This window comes from Pinus tabuliformis, chromosome 3_1 (genome assembly GCF_031772625.1).
Source record: "Pinus tabuliformis cultivar Carrire ecotype Pingquan chromosome 3_1, CPIR1, whole genome shotgun sequence".
Taxonomy (NCBI): Eukaryota; Viridiplantae; Streptophyta; class Pinopsida; order Pinales; family Pinaceae; genus Pinus; species Pinus tabuliformis.
Genome location: NC_142301.1, coordinates 408,316,513 through 408,334,545, shown reverse-complemented (window position 1 = coordinate 408,334,545; position 18,033 = coordinate 408,316,513). Strand labels below are relative to the sequence as shown.

At 39.1% G+C, this 18,033-nt stretch overlaps 1 protein-coding gene across 2 annotated transcripts in view; it reads left to right on the top strand.

Annotated features, from left to right (window-relative positions):
• The first annotated feature begins 454 nt into the window (after nucleotides 1-454).
• The window catches only part of LOC149187472 (3-hydroxyisobutyryl-CoA hydrolase-like protein 3, mitochondrial), a 166,304-nt gene continuing 148,725 nt past the window's right edge, over nucleotides 455-18,033 (top strand). Inside the window, exon 1 of one of the 2 annotated variants that reach the window (XM_089411380.1) lies at nucleotides 455-875. In XM_089411380.1, the coding sequence (XP_089267506.1) occupies nucleotides 584-875 (292 nt within the window). In that variant the 5' untranslated portion in view covers nucleotides 455-583. The remainder of the gene's footprint in view (nucleotides 876-18,033) is intronic. The other variant, XM_089411379.1, reaches the window with a different exon arrangement.

The following is an 18,033-nucleotide window of genomic DNA, read 5'->3' as shown; positions in this document are numbered from 1 at the left end:
GCATGAAAACGTTTCCTTATTCCTCCAACTTTCAGCATTCATACGTTTCAGAATGCAAATAGACATCACTTTCAAAGGCATGTTTGGCACTAATTTTTTAGTGATCATTTGGTAAAAAATTAATTTAAGTAGGGTTTAAACACTTGATTTAGATATGCAAGGAGATTATCACTTTCGGTTTCAATCATTAATGGAGTGGGTACAATAAAAATATACTCACATCTTTCAATTTACACTATAAGATTAAAAAAATTAACTAACAAAATGATTAAAATGCCCACTTCCCATAAGAGGGCCGCCCCTATGGGAATAAACATTAATAAATATATATATTTAATAAAGTTGTAACAAATATTACATTATTAATGAAATTAAATATATCATTAAAGATGCATATTGTTAAATACGATTAAAAAAATGAAAATACCAATTAAAAATAGGTTATTCCAGTGCGTTCATTATTTTTACCAGCGTTGAAGAATAAACGCTACAGAACACGATAGATTGATATTCGATGACCAGATAAGAACAGAGGGCTCCTACATTCTACATTGTACGTAGAATGCGATAAATTACAAAGAATATGCAAAGGCTCTCTGCCGGAACCCGGTGTAGAGCTGCTTTATTTTTATTTGAACCCTTCAATTCCTCCCCGACTCCTTTATCAGTAGCCGAGAAGCTCTGTTCTGCTTCATCCTTTGCTTACAGAAGAGCTACTGCCCAAAGTTTGAGGCCATTCGCAAGGGCTTTGGGATCAATTGTCAATTTGTCTACAATGGCGGAAGCTGCATCATTTGTTCGGGGCAACGTTTATCCCAACGGAGTCGCCGTACTCACGCTCGACCGGCCTAAAGCCCTGAATGCGATGAATCTAGGTTTGTTTTCACTTCTTCTCTCGCAAATAAATAATGCCAGGGCTTTGTGTCACAAGATCGGAGTTAGGGCATAAAGTTTTAATTTGCATTTGGTAAACCCGATTCTGAATGGACGTTTTGGAAAAAGTATCGGTTGGGTTTCAGAAAATAAACTTTTTTTTAGTTCGAGTCCTGAAGCCTCGGTGCATTTGTATGTATTAATTTTCATTATTAAAAGCCTTGCAACTACCAGATCTGTAGCTCAATAATAGGAACGCATGCCTCACAAAAATAATAGGATTTTCACAAAAATAGTTCGGGTTTTCAATTCCATCAGTTATCCATCACTTAGATAACCATGACTTGGACGAGAGTCACATAAAAGTAACATTACAAACTAAATAACTATGATTAAAAATTAAGTTGTACACATAATCAATGATTAAAATAAGTACAAATAAATTGATGGTTTGCGGGACTAGATACAAAGCTCATTTCACGATACTCTTGGTGTTGCCTTTACTTGAAGGTCCCTTGTTCCCTCATATATTTGTATGTAGTGTCTGGTAGGGTAATCAGGACGACCACTCTCCTCTTCTCTGTGTCAAAAAATTGTGCCAGACCTTTGAATTTTGAGTTTTTCCGGGGACAATTGTCCAAAACTAACTGTGTTGATGTGATTGGTTCTTGTGTATGTATTTTCTTTGTGGAATTATGTGATAACTGCAGTAGAATTTATTTTAATATTTGCTGAAAGGATTCCGTAAATAACTTATTGTGAAGAATAAGTAGGTGAAATAAATCAGTAGCTGCAGTAGAATTTCATGTTAGAAATTTTCACATGGTATTAGAGCAGAGATCCAGCAAGAGGATAGAAGAATCGACTATGGGTCAAGAGCATGATGCAGAGGCATCAACTCAAAGGGACTCACCTAGATTTCCAGAAGATAGCACAAGGAACATGGATCACGATTATTCTATGTTAGCTTCTAGACTGGAAGAAGAAGTCGCTTGCCTGGAAGAAGAAGGGATTTCGTAAATAACTTATTGTGAAGAATAAGTAGGTGAAATAAATCAGTAGTTGCAGTAGAATTTCATGTTAGAAATTTTCACATGGTATTAGAGCAGAGATCTGGTAACAGGATAGAAGAATCGACTATGGGTCAAGAGCATGATGCAGAGGCATCAACTCAAAGGGACTTACCTAGATTTCCAGAAGATAGCACAAGGAACATGGATCACGATTATTCTATGTTAGCTTCTAGACTGGAAGAAGAAGTCACTTGCCTAGCAAGCTCTGCCTCCTTTGAGGTTTGGTATATATATAATGGAGCTCCTTGGCATATGACAGGAATTCGAGAACTGTTTTCAGATTATCAGGAAGAAAGGATGAATTTTCAGATCACCATGGGAAATAAGACAAAATGTGCCCCCGTAGGAAGAGGTACTGTAGTCTTTCAAACTGAAGCAGGAGAGCGGCTTCGCGCAACCAATGTGTTGCATGTGCCAGGATTGGGGATGAACTTACTCTCCGTATCTCAACTTCAAAACAAGGGCTATGACGTTTTCTTCATTAAGGAGAAAGTATATGTCAAACACCCAAGTTGGAAAAAGAAGGTCTGGATTGGAATCAGAAGTAACAGGCTGTATAGATTACAACTAAAATCTCCAATGGCACTGATAGGCAGCAATGGGGATAAAGATTTGAATGAACTATGGCATGGGAGGATGGAACACTTACACCATTGGGCTCTGAGAATTCTTAGAAAAACAGTATCAGGAGTTCCAGAACTAAGTACCGAACGAGATGATGTATGCAGAGGGTGCGCTCTAGGCAAGTATGCCAAAACAACGTTTTCCAAAAGTAAAAATAAATTTAAGAGTGTTCTAGGATTGATACACTCAGACATCTGTGGACCGATGTTCACAAAAGCTCTTAGAGGTGCCGAATACTTCGTCACCTTCATTGATGACCATTCCAAGAAGACTTGGATCTACTTTCACCTTCATTGATGACCATTCCAAGAAGACTTGGATCTACTTTCTGAAAACCAAGGATGAGGTTTTTGGTCGATTCAAAGAGTTCAAGGCTCTAGTGGAGAATCTGACAGGAAAGAAGATAAAAGTGTTGCACTCAAACAATGGTGGAGAGTATGTTGGCAAGGACTTCACTGTTTTTTGCGCTAGGGAAGGCATCAGAAGAGAGTGGACAACTCCCTACTATTCAGAGCAAAATGGAGTAGCAGAAAGGAAAAACAGGACTATTGTGGAAGCAACTAGGGCAATGTTGTATGATCAGGGTATGCCCAAATTCCTGTGGGTAGAAGCATGTAGCACGACAATTTATGTCCTCAACAGGATTCCGCACAGGGCATTGGGAAAAATCACTCCGGAAAAGTTCTTCTTCGGGAAGACACCTGAAGTCAGTGATTTCAGGATATTTGGGAGTTTGGTGTATTGCCGTATACCCGAAGAAAAGAGAAAGAAATTATATCAAACTGCTGAGAAATGATATCTTGTGGGATATAGCGAGAATGCTAAGGCATATAGAGTCTATCTTCTAGGGAGTAGAAAGGTAGTAGTTCGGCGAAATGTAAAGTTCATGGAGGACAGAGCTTTCAGGAAATCCCGAGAAATGCTTTGGTAGGAGCAGTCAAAAGACGATTTGTTGGTCCAACCACTTCGACCAACAGAAACTAGTACCAACAATTCTCCTGAAGGCAAAGCTTCAGAATAGAAGGAATCTTAGGAAGAGGAAGAGCTGATAGATGTACCCACTACTAGTGGAAGAACGAGTCGGGAACTCCGACAGATTCTACAGATGCAGAAGACTTCATTGGTGCACCCGAGAATGATAAAAGTGAGCGAAGGCAGCGAGACAGATACCAAGCCCGAGTAGCTTAGGTTGGGGAACATTCTAGTTTTCAGGAGGTTGTTCAGCATTAAGTATGGGTAGATGCTATGGTGGAGGAATACAATTTTATAATGGTCAATGATGTTTGGGAAGTGTGTTATGAAACCAACTCAAGAAAAGATAGAAAAGATAGATCAACGCCTTAGAATTCAGCCTCTTCGAGGGGGCAACCTCCTTTACATTACATAAATGAACAATTCTTGGATGATACAAATGACAAAACCTCCTTTCTATATATAGGAGTCTTAGGAGTCACAATATAATCCAGCCGACCTAACAATAATAATATAAAGCCACAAAAATAACAATAGAGGGATTCTATGGGGCACAATAATAACAATATGGGGGCAATAGGGGCACAACAATATTAATAAGGGGTATAACTACAATAGTAATGGGGTAATCACTAGTATTATAGGGACCCAACATGCCCCTCTCCTTCAAAAAAGTGTTGTCCTCAACGCTTGAGTAGTTCTGGATACTTCTGCATAAAATTCTCATCCTCCCATGTGGAATCTTCAGCGGATAAGTTCTTCCACTTGATAAGATACTCTGAAATTGATCGATTTTGTAGTTGTCGAGTTATTGTTTCTGTGACTGCTTCCGGTTCCAATATAATTTTTCCTTCCTCGTCAAGTTCTGGCAATATTGTTTGAACTTGGATCTTGTCGCCTATAACCTTCTTTAAACATGAAACATGGAAAACTGGGTGCAATCGAGAAGTTGCAGGAAGCTCCAATCTGTATGCCATAGTACCAATCTTTTGCAACACCTTGTACGGACCATAATACTTTGGTGATAATTTATTATCCTTCTTAGCTTGCTTGAGGGACATTTGTTTATATGGTTGTAGCCGTAGGCTTAGTCACCAGATACGCCGAATTTGAAGCATTAAATTCGAAATTCGGCGTTTTTCAAGGGAAATTCGGCGTTTTTCAGACCTTGCAAGGGTTGGTCACCAAGTATCAAGCATTAAACATCACTTTTTTGTGGTCAAATCTCCAAATTTTCATTCCCTAGCTCTGCTAGTTATTTCTCTATAAGGCTGATCTGTTATTGGCATGTGTATGTGGGTTAACAAACTGTGGTTGCAGCAGTCATAAAGGTCTGATATTTGGTTTTGAGCTAACAATTGGTGAGTGCAGCTATTGAAAAATTGATCTATTCTGATATAAAATTTGATATTAAGCATTTAATAGTCTGATTATAAGGATAATCATGATAAAATTCACTCCATACCATTTCTCATATGCATATGATATATCTATCTTTAATATACATTTTTTTTTCGAATTTCTATATGTCGAATTTTATCGACAAAATTTGAGTTGCCGAACTTTATTCGAATTTCATGGTCCTCGAACTCGAACCTGGTGACTATGGCCGTAGGAATACCCAATCACCTACATCAAAACTTCTTTCACTGCGATGTTGATTTGCCTGTTGTTTCATTCTATTCTGTGCCAACACGAGGTTATCCTTTAAGAGTTGGAGGACTTGTTGTTGATGTTCGATGTGATGTTCCACTGCCTGAACCTTAGAATTTTCTCTTAAATATGATGTGATGGATGGTGGTTGATACCCATAAAGTGCCATAAATGGGGTCATTTTTGTTGCTGTATGGAAGGAAGTGTTATACCACCATTCAGCCAAAGGCAACCATTTGACCCATTGTGTCTGTTTATCAGATACAAAGCAACGAAGATATCCTTCCAAACATTTGTTTACTATCTCAGTTTGCCCATCAGATTGAGGATGATAAGATGAGCTATGAGCTAACTGAGTACCAAGACAAGAAAATAATTCTGTCCAAAAATTTCCAGTGAAAATGGGATCTCTGTCACTTACAATAATCTTTGGGTTTCCATGTAGCTTTTGAATTGTTTCCATAAATGCAGTAGAAACTGTACTGGCTTTAAATGGATGTGATAATGCACAAAAGTGTGCATACTTGGTAAGTCTGTCAACTACCACCATGATGACACTCTTTCCCTCAGACTTGGGTAAACCTGTGATAAAATCCATTGAAACCTCCTCCCAACATTGGCTTGGAATGGATAAAGGTTGTAATAGACCTGGTGTCTTAATTGTTTCAACTTTATTTTGTTGGCAAACCAAACATTCCGCCACAAACTTTTGAATATCTGATTTAAGGCCATCCCAAAAAAATTCCTTCTTAACCCTGTGGTAAGTTTTTAAAAATCCTGAGTGCCCTCCTAAGGGAGAAGTGTGCAATTCCATAAGAATCTTTTGTTTTAGCTGGGAATTCTTACAGAGGTATAAGCGATCTTTGTACCATAACGAATCATTTTGCCAGCTAAATGTATCAGACATACTGGAATCTTGTTGTAACTTTCGAATAAGTGCCCACACTTCTTCGTCATTCTTCCATTCCTCCCTTGCTTCGTTTATCCAATCTGGTTGGATAATAGAAATGGCGCACAACAATGCTTCCACATCCTCATCCTTTCTTGAGAGTGCATCTGCCACCACATTTTGCTTCCCTTTTTTGTAGATGATTTCAAAGTCATAACCCAACATCTTTGTGACCCACTTTTGTTGCTCTTCAGAGGATAATCTTTGTTCTAAAAAGTATTTAAGGCTATCATGATCCGTTTTTACCTTGAAGTGTCTTCCCATTAGGTAGGGTCGCCATTTCTTAAGTGCATGGAGTATTGCCAACATTTCCTTCTCATAAATAGCTTTGTTAAAAACTTTCCCTTGATTGGACGACTTTCAAAAGCAATGGGTCTTTCATCTTGCATTAAAACAACACCAATTCCATTTCCTGAAGCATCACATTCCACAATAAAGGTTTTTGTGAAGTCCGGTGTAGCTAAGACCGGTGCTTGGCACATTGCCTCTTTAAGATGTTCAAAGGCCTTTGTTGCTTCTGGAGTCCATGAAAATGCATCTTTCTTCAATAATGTTGTTAGAGGTGCTGCTATTCTCCCATAATTCTTAACAAACTTGCGATAATACCCTGTCAACCCAGAAATCCTCGCAGATGCTTTATGGATGTGGGGATTTTCCATTCCTTAATGGCTTTAATTTTGCTAGGGTCTACCTTAACTCCTTCATGAGATACAATATGACCCAGATATTCCACCTCTTGTACTCCAAAGAAACATTTGGATCTTTTTGCATATAATTGTTTCTCCTCCAATAGTTGTAGCACCCTGTCAACATGTTCAACATGATCCTTCCAAGACTTGCTGTAGATTAGTATATCATCAAAAAATACTAACACAAATTTTCTAAGGAATGGTTTGAAAATTGAATTCATCAAACCTTGAAATGTTGAAGGTGCATTGGTAAGGCCAAAAGGCATGACCAAAAATTCATAATGACCCTCATGAGTTCTAAATGCTGTTTTCGGAATGTCTTCAATCTTCATTCTGATTTGATGATATCCCGAACGAAGATCCAACTTGGTGAAGTAAATTGATCCATGCAATTCATCCAGTAATTCATCAATGACAGGAATGGGAAACTTATCTTTAATAGTGAGCTTGTTGAGCTCCCTATAATCCGGACACATGCGCCATGATCCATCCTTCTTGTGCACCAATACTACTGGAGCAGAGAAAGAACTTTGACTTGGTTGAATTATACCAGCCTCTAGCATTTCTGCAACCATACGTTCAATTTCACTCTTTTGGGCATAGGGATATCTGTACGGCCTGATGTTTGGAGGAACACTTCCTGGAATCAGATGAATAGCATGATCATGATCACGAATAGGTGGGAGACCTTTGGGAGTCTCAAATACCTTGGAATGATTGTCCAAGACTTTTTGGAGATCTGGAGAAATAGATGATTCCAATGTGGAAACATCTAGCGAACATAATTGTGCAATTACACCTCTTTGTTCCTTTTTTAGAAGCTTTGTCATATCGTTAGAGCTGATTATCTTTCCTGGTTTCCCTGCAATACCCCTTAATTCAACTTCCTTTCCTTCCACAGAAAATTTCATGAAAAGTTCTTGAAAATTAAAAGCTATTGTACCCAAGGATTGTAGCCATTGGACTCCTAGTACAACATCAGCACCTCCCATTGGAATGGAAAGCATTGGGCTAGTCAATACATATTCTCCCATGGATAGCTTGATATTATGGCACTTTCCAGAGCAATTTATTGTTCCTCCATTTGCAATCATCACTTGACACTCTGGTGCTGGATATAGGAAGCAATTCAATTCTTTTGCTACCTTACAATGAATAAAATTGTGGGTGCTTCCTGAATCAATCAACACTATTACCTTTTTCTTCTTGATTTGTCCTTCTATCTTGATGGTTTGAGGAGTGGTAATTCCCGCCAATGCATTACAAGATATGGTCGGATTTATTTGTTCTTCATCTAGGCTTTGTTCCTGGAGTATATCCTCTTCTTTTGACCTTTCTTGCTCCTTTTCTTCTTCCTCTTCACAATCTATGTAGAATAATTTCTTCTCAGCACACTTATGACCTTTAGTGTATTTGCTATCACAACTGTAACAAAGCCCTTTTGCTCTTTTTTCTTCCAATTGTTGTGGTGTCAACCTTATAGGTTGTGGAAGACTAGGGCAACAACACTTCCGTCTTTATAGTTGTGAATGGTATGCTTCCTGGTTGCCATAATTTTGCTTTCCATTTTTCTTGCTAACCTGAATGCCTTCTCTAATGAATCAGGTTCCCAAAGGCGAACATCATGTTGGATATTATCCTTTAAAGACCCTATGAACACATCAATCCTATGCTCCTCTGGAATATCTTTTACCCTTATGTTCAATTTTTGGAACTCCTCAATGTGCTCCATTATTGAACCCTTTTGTTTGAGACTTATCAATTGGCTAAAAAAAGTGTTGCTTTTTGTATCCTCATAATGTGCTATCAATTCTTCCGTAAAAATTGCCCAAGTGATAAATTGTTTACGAGAGCAAAGCCATTGATACCATACAAACTGATTTGGTTCCAAATATAAAGTTGCCATACGTACCTTTTGTGTGTTTTGCACATTATTGAGATCGAAGAATTGCTCCATCTGTAATATCCATGTGGCGGGATCCTTGCCATCAAACTTCCTCATATCGATTTTTGGAATATGGTGAGTCTTCGATCCAACATTAGAGTCTATGGAATCATGATTAACATTTCTTTTGTTCTCATCATGAGTTTCCTTTAGTACCCTTTCACCATTAGTGACCATTTCTTGTAGCAACTTATTCATATTTATCTTCAATTCTTCCATCTTATCATCCATGCCATCAATTTTAGCGTCCATGCCATTCACCTTAGCTTCCATGCCATCCATCTTAGCTTCTACGCCTTTCTTTAAACAATCCATCTTAGCTTCTACGCCCTTCTTTAAACCATCCATATTAGCTTCTACATCTTTCCTTAAACCATCCATCTTAGATTCTGTTTCTTTTTGTGCAAGTGACACTTGTTGCACTTGTTCTTGTAATTTTGATATATCATGTAGCATTTCTTCTTCTTCTTCATGAGTCATGCTAGAGCTTTCAGGTTCCTTACTAGGTGTTTGCATTTTCTTTCCTCGGGGCATCAGTTACCGATAATAATTCTCTAATATGCCCTTTGAATTCCTTCAAAATAAATTTTCAAACCAAGCTTAAGCAAAAATTAAAGAAAATCTACACACCTTTTTTCACTTTGTAGGAGCTCGATATTGCCTCTGATGTATCTCTGTACTTTTTGATCATCTAGTTCTGAATTTGTGACCTGTAGTAGCCCTCTCTGTCCTCTTTCCAATGCCACATGTCTGACCCAAATTGGATTCTCCAAGGAAGAGTTATGCGAAATCTCCCATAGTGACTTGATTATAGACTAGTTCAGTAGAGCGAACTTGTACGACGTGTCACGAGTAACTATTTCGACCTTTGGATTTGAAAAACAGCCACAAGAAACTACAGTCCGTCCTCTTTCTGTACCTTCTTATGAAATTTCAATCCGATCCCCAGAGAGAAAGTTATGACGATTTTCCCCAGGTCACCTATTTTGAATGTAATTCAAGAGTCTGCAAAAAGACCAACTTCCTCAGATCATATCTCCGCAAATATCGCGCGAAAAGCTCTGAAATTCAGACCCAAGGTTCAGCGCCATTTCTTCTCAAATGGGTTTTTTTTGCGACTTCTAAAACGTCACAGATAAAAATTTATAGCGAAAATGCCACGATGACCTGTTTGGAGCAGCGAAACCCTAGAATCTAAAGCTTTGATACCAAATGTTATGAAACCAGCTCAAGAAAAGATAGAAAAGATAGATCAACGCCTTAGAATTCAGCCTTTTCGAGGGGGCAACCTCCTTTACATTACATAAATGAACAATTCTTGGATGATACAAATGACAAATCTCCTTTCTATATATAGGAGTCTAAGGAGTCACAATATAATCCAGCCGACCTAACAATAATAATATAAAGCCACAAAAATAACAATAGAGGGATTCCATGGGGCACAGTAATAACAATATGGGGGCAATAGGGGCACAACAATATTAATAAGGGGTATAACTACAATAGTAATGGGGTAATCACTAGTATTATAGGGACCCAACAAAGTGGTACCTAGGCCTCAGGACAGGTCAGTGGTAGGTTCGAGATGGATCTACAAAGTCAAATATATTGCAGACAACAGTGTGGAGAAATACAAAGCCAGGTTTGTGGCTAAGGGGTATGCTCAGAAGGAAGGGATAGACTATGAAGAAACCTTCGCCCCAGTCGCTAGGTATACTTCTATTAGAACCGTGATATCCCTTGTAGCACAGATGGGGTAGAAGATCCACCGGATGGATGTCAAGACGACATTCTTGAACGAGGTGATAGAAGAGGAAGTATACATTGAACGACTAGAGCGTTTTGAGACACATGAGAAGAAATCTTATGTATGCAGATTAAAGAAAGCCTTGTATGGGCTTAAACAGGCACTTAGAGCATGGTACGGTCGAGTTGATGGCTATTTGCATAAGATGGGGTTTGTCAAGAGTGGCGCAGATCCTAATCTCTACTATCTTGTCGTAGAGAATGAGCCTCTAATCCTAGTATTTATGTGGATGATCTTTTCCTGGCAGGATCATCCAGGCTCATCAAAGACTGTAAGAAGAACTTAGCCACAGAATTCGACATGAAGGATTTGGGATAGATGCATTATTTCCTGGGGTTGGAAGTTTGGCAATAGAAATGTGAGATCTTCATTAGACAAGGGATATATGCTAAAGAGACCTTGAAGAGATTCAGGATGCAGGACTGTAGACCTATGGCTACTCCAATGATCACCAAATGGAAAAAGATTGATGCATCAAAAGACAAAGATGTTGATCCCACCTTGTACAAGCAGCTTATAGGGTCCCTGATGTATTTGGTCAATACTAGGCCAGACATTTGTTACGCTGTCAACACCCTTAGTCAATTCAGGGTGGAACCCAAGAGGTGCACTGGGCAGCAACCAAACATGTTCTCAGGTATATACAAGGAACAATTGAGCATGGACTATTGTACACCCAAGGCAATGACATCAGGCTAAGTGGGTTCATTAACGTAGATTGTGCTGGAAGTTCAGTAGATTGGAAAAGTACAACTGGGTATTGTTTTAACATTGGATCAGGAATGACCTCCTGGTGTAGTAGAAAACAAAAATCCATGGCTCTGAGCTCCGCTGAAGTAGAATATATGGCAGCTAGCACAACTTCGTGCAAAGCCATATGGCTTAGGAAATCGCTTGCAAATCTATTTAGGAGAAGGATGGAAGCAACCAAGATTTTGTGTGATAATCAAAGTTGCATCAAGCTCTCTGAAAATCCAGTATTTCATGATCGACCGAAGCACACTGATATCAGGTGTCACTTTGTCAGAGACTGTGTCCAATGAGGGGCAGTACAATTGAGGTACACTCCCACAGGAGAACAGGTGGCAGACATCCTCACCAAGGCTCTAGGAAGAACAAAGTTTGTTTATTTCAGGGGGAAGATGGGGATGGTGAAGAATCCTTTTCAATAGCAGAAATGGATATGTATAGGGAGTTGCAGTGCAGCAGTTAACAGTGGCAATGCTATGGGCAGCATGATGCAGCATGTTGAGAGGGAGTTGCAGTACAGATGCAGCAGTGGCAGTGGCCGTGTCATGGGCAACAATACAGGAAGCAACAGTGCAATGGATGTGGGGAAACAGGCCAAGCATCAGCACAGACGATTGATGCGGAGGATCAATGTGATGCTTCTGTGGTGAAGCATTGCTAAAGCACATTCCTCGCTAAGAGGGAGTGTTGATTTTTGGTAGCATTGGATGTGCTCTAGCCTTGAAATTTGGTGGAGAGGCTAAGGCACATGAAATCTCCAAGACCCAGAAATCGTTTGAAGAAATTCTACATGGATGAGGAGTTATTAAAATAATTAATATTTTTAATGGGTTCCTAAGTCGAAAATTAAAATATTAATGGTTATTAATAAAGATAAGGGTGAGAAGCTTCTAAGAGACGAGGATCAAGTCTGTTTTAATCTTAGCCATTAATTAGAGACTTAATCTCGGCTGTTGATTTATCAACAGGAAAAGTATAAAAGAAGACTTGAGGATTATTTGGAGACACATCGACAGATACTCAGTATCTCAAGGAAAATCGATTCTCAAAGAGAAGGAGATCGATTTCAGAGGGAGAGTTGTAGGGTGGAGGAAGAGGAGGGCATCAACATGAGTCAGTCACTAAGGAGGAGGTGACGCGGGAACATTGAGAGGTGTAGAGGGAGATGCAGCCCTCACGCAGGGCTGACGCAGAGCCACGCAGAAGTGACGCAGAAGTGGGAGAAGGGTCTCCAAGGTGTTAGAAAGTTTCCAGGGGAAAGTCTCAGGTGTTTTCTCTTAGTTTCTCTGTAAAATCATTCCTTGTAAAAGCGATTGTTGCTGAAGATTAATAAAACCATCTTTTGCTGCACCAGTTTTCCCACATTTGGTTTTTCCGGGGACAATTGTCCAAAAAGAACCATGTTTATGTGATTGGTTCTTGTGTATGTATTTTCTCTGTGCAATTATGTGATAACTGCAGTAGAATTTATTTTAATATTTGTTGAAGGGATTTCATAAATAACTTATTGTGAATAGTAAATAACTGAAATAAATTAGTAGATGCAGTAGAATTTCAGGTTATAAATTTTCACTTAAAACAATGAATGTACTTTGTAATTTAAATTCAGGCATAAATTTCAATAATTCTATCTTGGAAATAATTTTTTCACATTCCAGCTAAGTTAGATTTTAGTGAGCCCGGTGGGCTAGATTGAGTACTCTGATCTTCATGGAAGAGGTCTCTTGGTCAATCTCCTAGGATAGCTTTGTTGTGTGCCTCACTCGATGCTCCTATTATGATGTCAGGTGTTGAAATGAGCATTGACAGTTTTACTGTAGTATACCTAGGGGGGATAATATGGGGTATAGAGGGAGGTACCCAAGGGAATAATGTAATAATGGGATGAGCCATAGTTAATAAATAAAGTGGTTAACCCACATCATATAAGGGACCACAAGTAGTTAGCAATAATTTGATAAGCCCATGGTATTAGATATATGGTATTGAGAGACCCATGGTATGTATGAAGCCTATATAGAGGCTAGAGACTCCCCATGGATGGAGGTCAATGTTATTGTATTGGCAAGCATATGGCTTGTGGAGTGTTCTCTTTCCTTAAGGAGTGACTGTATGGTGTTACCTTACCTCAAGGGTTTGATATTAATAAAGAGAAGCATTTATATATTAAGATCTTGTTATTTCTAGGCATATTTCTATTTTTATATATTTGCAGGTCAGAGTTGGCGCTAAAAGAAGTATGGGATTTAGTTTCTTTTGGATCAAAAAAGGGTTCTAGGAAATAGAGGGTGCCATTACAACTCAAAATTCTTCCATTTTGTTAAGGTTTTATGGTTTTTGAGTTCAACTTTTTAATTCTTGTGTCTTAAGCTCTTAGATTTGGGGTTTTTAAGATTCTTTTAGATGTTATGGTTGAAAATGATTGAAAATGAGCTTCTAATGTTAAATGGCCCTCGCTTGGAGGTGGAAGTAAATGATGTTGGAAATTTTGAACATGTGGTCTAGTTCAAACTCCCACATTTCCCTTTGTGCATTATTTTCCTCCTTTTTGCAGCTTCAAAGTGTAAAAGACGTGTTTGCATTTTCAAGTGCTGAAACCTTGAGAGAGAAGAGGTGGGAAAGAAATGGAGTGGAGAGGATGGAGTGGCGGTAGGGTAAGGCTCCACGACTCGAGCTTAGCATGCTCAGACCAAATCACACAAGGTAAGTAACATCAAAGAATTAAAGAATCTCACACAAGACATAATACAAGTATCACGAAAAGATATTCAAAAGGGTCTACACATTCCCATTACCCATCAACATATCACAATACATGTAATGGAGTGTAGCTCAAACTTACAAAGTCCTACCACTCTCTCATGCAACCTCATTTCCTTCTTTAAACTTGAAATCTCTCATTCGCCAATCCTTTGCTCATGATTTGTAGCTTGGGACTTCCATATATACTTTGCCTCCTTTGTACTCTTCCTCTTTGAGCATCCGATCTCTTAAGTGCTACTTCTCTTTCATAAACCAATCTATTGCACTTTTTTCTATCTTCCTTGGAGGTTTGACTTATCTTCTTACATAACCGACTCACTTTGCCTTGGAGTGAATCTATTCTTTTTCAAAGCTAACTTGCTCTTGCTTGAAGCCACACCTTTCTCTCTTGTAGCCAGCATGAATTCCGTCATTTTGCATGGGTTTATCCTTGACAAAGTTATCATAACTATAATTAAAATTGTAACTAGTCAAGTGTTCAATCATTGCGGATTTGGAACTTATCTTAATTGGCTTGTGGATTGGTTTATTGAAATTTGGGTTGCTCAGAAAGTATTTCCAAGTGGAGAAACCCCACAAAAAGGGAGCTTGTGGGCAAAATACCCAAGTTTGGGATTTTGAACACAAAACTGTGGGCTTGGAACCCAAGGATATTATTATTATAATCTAATTTGTTGTTGAGTGGTTAAGTGAGGGTTTCTTGAAGGACAAAGAAGAACCCCAAGACACTCACATAAGAGCTATAAATAAAGGGTCAATGGAGAGGCCTAATCACAAGTTTGAGAAGGATTGTGAGCTTGTGGAGAAAGGAGGCTGAAGGACCTAGCTGTAGTCAAGCTGTAGAGTGAGGTCACAACCATTGTTCTAAAAAACGGTCGGCTCGGAACTGACTCGACCAAGTTGGTCCGAGCTAGGCCTGAAAAAATCAACCCAGCCAAGTAATTGATTCGGCAGTCGGGTTAATACCGAGCCGGCCGAGTTGTCTAACAACTCAGCCGGCTTGGTATTAACCAGGCCGGCTCGACCGAGTCAGTATCAACCTGGCCGGGTTACGTACAGCGGCCCAGGCACTAAAAAATCTGCAATTTTTTTAAATTTTTTTATTGATTGCTGAGTGTGGGGGACTCCAAACAATGGCTGCAGCTAGGGCATCATTCTAACCTACATATAAGGCCTTTTTTGCCAGCGTATAGGAGCCTCTTGACAGCGTATGGAAGACCTTGGATTAGGTCTCTATAGACTGCGTTTTAGTCTCCTTCAGGATTGCGGATTAGAGCACTTGTAAGACTGCTATTAGGGCCTCTTCCTTGCTGCTAGATAGGCCTCCTTAGACTGTGGCTAGGGCACCCTTAAATTTGTGGCTTTATCTCTTCCTTACTGTGGGTAGGTTAAGGCTAGATCTTCCTCCCTTTAGGACTGCGCCTAGGGCATCTTATTACAATGGCTAAGTCTCCATTAAGATTTGCGTCTAGGCTCTATTAGAAGACCCTTTCTTCTAATAGAAACGTGAATGAAAATTTATAAAATTATGTTCTTTATAAAAAAATAAATATTTAATGTATTTTTTACAATGACCAAGTCATTGAAATCGAGCCGGCTGAGTCAATATCGAGTCGGAGTCGATCCTCGGCCGAGTCGGTGTCGGAGTCAGAGTTTTAAAACATTGGTCACAACCAACAAGGAGGGTCAAGTTTGTATTCTAGTCAGCAAGTTGAGGCCGCAGCTGTTGGACAAAGGTATTTTTGTGAAGTTTGAGCCTTAGTTTGAGGGCTGGACTATGTTGGTATTAGTCGCAGGAAGCACCTTGAGTAGGTCGAGGGCCTCAACATTTGTGAGCAGGGCTAGTTTTCGTAGGTCAAGGTGATGTAGGGCCATCCGTAGGAGGGCTATAAGTGAACTGAAGAGGAGCCACATCTAGTGAGACAATGTCGAGGCCTATTTGGTTGGATCAAGGTTGATTTAAAGTACTGTCTAAGGAATATAAGGACAACTCTGAGCTGTGTATTGAAGGCCGAAGCCTTACAGTCCTGACGAGGAGCTAAAGAGCAGGAAAAGGGCTGGTAGAAGGTGCCGCAAGCCCATAGGGATGGCTGCAAGGTAAATCTAAAGGGTCGAGAACAAAAGAGATAGGGTTGAGAGCTTAAGAGAGGGGGTCGAAGCAATCTACATTTGGTTGTAGTAGGCAGCAAAATTTTGTGAGCTGAACAAGTGAGCCAAAGTAGTTGGCATAAGTTTGGAAGGTAGTCATAGGCCTAAAGGAGCTGGCTAAGACTGCATGATAGCTGAGTAGTGTTCAAAAGGAGCAGACCATGTGGATAAAAGAAGTATGTAGTAGCCAAAGGACAGGGTCTACAACAAGGTCCTTCAAGAACAAAGAGGATTGAAAGAGATGCTTGCAAAGGACAACAAACAACAAGCAAGTCAAGTTGTTTTGTCTTTGTTTTGTGGGTAGATGAGGGCTTGAAGGATTAGGCCTCAACCCTAGTTGTATCTAGTCTAAGGACAATCTTGTATAATGTGTACTATAGCTTTGTATCAGGGTTTGTAAAGGGCCATGATCCTTGGTATGGGAGCCCTATGGTTTTCTTATTGATGGACTAATAAGGAATGTGATTTGGGCCAAATTATTTTGTACTATCATTGATCTTATTGTTGTTATATTTTGTTGTGAAAAGTTGTTTTTGGTTGGGCATCTCTAGTGCGTTTATGTGCCTAGCTATGGCATAGACCTAACCTAGGGTGCATGGAAATTTCAACATGGTCCACTAAAAAAATACATAAAATATGCAAAATTTAACTATGTGTGCGTGTGTATTCATGTACATCAATGTTAATCCAAACCATTACACATCAAGTATCCAAAGTCTACTCATGTATGTAGATGCAAACAATAAGGGTGAATATAGCAAAACAACATTAGGTGTAATACATATTTGAAACAAAATACATAAAACATTGAGGCTATAAATGGCCTATAGAGTCCAAAAAATCACAAGCTATAAGTTACAAGCCCTAAAGTATAACAAATAACTATATATTGTTATGATTAAACCATTCCCCTAAAATATGCTCCTCATCATCGATACATTCTCTACCTCCTCATTATTTGACTTTTCTTTAGGCCCTTATCTCAATCCTCTAGCAACATTTGTAGTAATAATGGTGTCTAGAGTTTGTGTTTGGTTGTGGATCCATTTCCATTGACTCCAAGTCATGATTCTAAAATTATGTGAATTGAGTCTCCACTACCCATTTCGAGGGGGGACCAATACCTCCAAGACAATGGGATTTACATTAGGGGTTTGGTTTAGCAACCGCTTGTGTCTTAGTAGATGGTTGCATTGCACAAAGTCAAGATCATTCAACTGTTGTTGTTCCAAATGGTTTCTCTTGTTTATGTCAATTCACTCAAATATAGGCCTGTTGTCGCACAGAGTGTCTAAGCAGCGCGACAACGCTCAGACTGGGGGCTGTCACCTTGATTCCTGATCTCTCCGTTTAAGCCGTCTCCCTAGGCTAAGGGGGGAAGACCCTATGGGATAAAGGAAGACCAACTGGGAAACAACTGGCTTGGGAGACACAGCGGGGGAAACAAGTACTTGATCGATATTTACAATTTGATTAGATCTTAAATGCTTAAGACCAGTGCCTTCTATAGATGAAGTGAAAATCAGATAATTGGTTTGCTGCTGCTGCTTAAGAAACAAACCTTTTAATAATTGCTTGAAAATATTTACTGAAATGTCTAGCATACGATAAGCATTAAAACAATCAAGCAATAACGATCAATTTCAGTGACTTAGCAAAGCTCCAACAATTACTTTGAATAACCACAAAATTTAAAAGCTAAGCACCTAGAAATTAAAATTATTATGCTTGAAATTCCAAACCTAGGAAAATTTATCGTTTTGCAATAGTTAAACTCCAGATAT